The 653-nt window shown below is 36.8% G+C and overlaps 2 protein-coding genes and 1 long non-coding RNA gene across 5 annotated transcripts in view; 1 reads left to right on the top strand and 2 right to left on the bottom strand.

Annotated features, from left to right (window-relative positions):
* LOC109291745 (butyrophilin-like protein 9) overlaps positions 1-259 on the top strand; it is a 1,427-nt gene extending 1,168 nt beyond the window's left edge. The window contains exon 2 of one of the 2 annotated variants that reach the window (XR_002095940.1): positions 15-259. Coding sequence is in view for 1 of the 2 variants with exons in the window: in XM_019508842.1 (XP_019364387.1) it covers positions 32-123 (92 nt within the window). In the remaining variant the exon portion in view is untranslated. The remainder of the gene's footprint in view (positions 1-14) is intronic. The other variant, XM_019508842.1, reaches the window with a different exon arrangement.
* NEK11 (NIMA related kinase 11) overlaps positions 1-653 on the bottom strand; it is a 223,175-nt gene that overhangs the window by 56,714 nt on the left and 165,808 nt on the right. The window lies entirely within an intron of this gene.
* The window catches only part of LOC109291749, a 15,787-nt gene continuing 15,338 nt past the window's right edge, over positions 205-653 (bottom strand). The window contains exon 3 of the long non-coding RNA XR_002095941.1: positions 205-289. This is a non-coding gene — a long non-coding RNA (uncharacterized LOC109291749). The remainder of the gene's footprint in view (positions 290-653) is intronic.

Below are 653 nucleotides of genomic sequence, written 5' to 3'. Positions count from 1 at the left end.
ATTTTGTTTTTCAGATCCCTTTTTCCCAAAGGTGAATCCCTGGATGGCGGCACTGTGTGTGATGCTAGTGGTTTTATTCGGCTTCATTCTCCTGACTGTTTATCTCCTCAAGATAAAATGTAAGTTTTCTAAGGCTTGTTATTGTCTGTTTAGTAAGGGAGTTTTCTTCTAATACTTTAATCTAACTTATATGGGAAATAATGCCCATTAAGAAATAGTGAAACCAGCTTTACCACGTGCATAATACAAATGTTTCAGAGCCCCTAAAAAAATACCCTTGTTGCTAGCACTTGCTCAGTTATAATTTTCAGATGCTCAAACAGGCGCCTGTGGTTGCCAGTTTCTTCACTTTCCCCTCCAATTTTCATTAACAAGAGTGCCCTACTTTTATCTTACTGGGTACAAAAGGAACTGACTCAAACAAAGCTTTTATTTTTTAAACCTAGAGAAAAAAACTCTGAGAGAATATTTTTGACAACTTTCAATGGTAAGTTAAAATTTCTGGTTTTACCATGGCTGCATAGAAATCAAAGCTTTAAAAGTTAAAAAGAATATGAACTGAACTGAAAAATACGAACTGAACATGCAGCAGGGGACTGAATGTTTATGGGCAACCAACATGGGTTCATCAGTGGCAGGTTCTGTCAGACCAA

The sequence above is a fragment of the Gavialis gangeticus genome, unplaced genomic scaffold (genome assembly GCF_001723915.1).
Source record: "Gavialis gangeticus isolate Ggan-Ray unplaced genomic scaffold, GavGan_comp1, whole genome shotgun sequence".
NCBI classification, from domain to species: Eukaryota; Metazoa; Chordata; order Crocodylia; family Gavialidae; genus Gavialis; species Gavialis gangeticus.
Note: the sequence above shows the minus strand (reverse complement) of the source record. Positions and strands in the feature narration are given on the sequence as shown.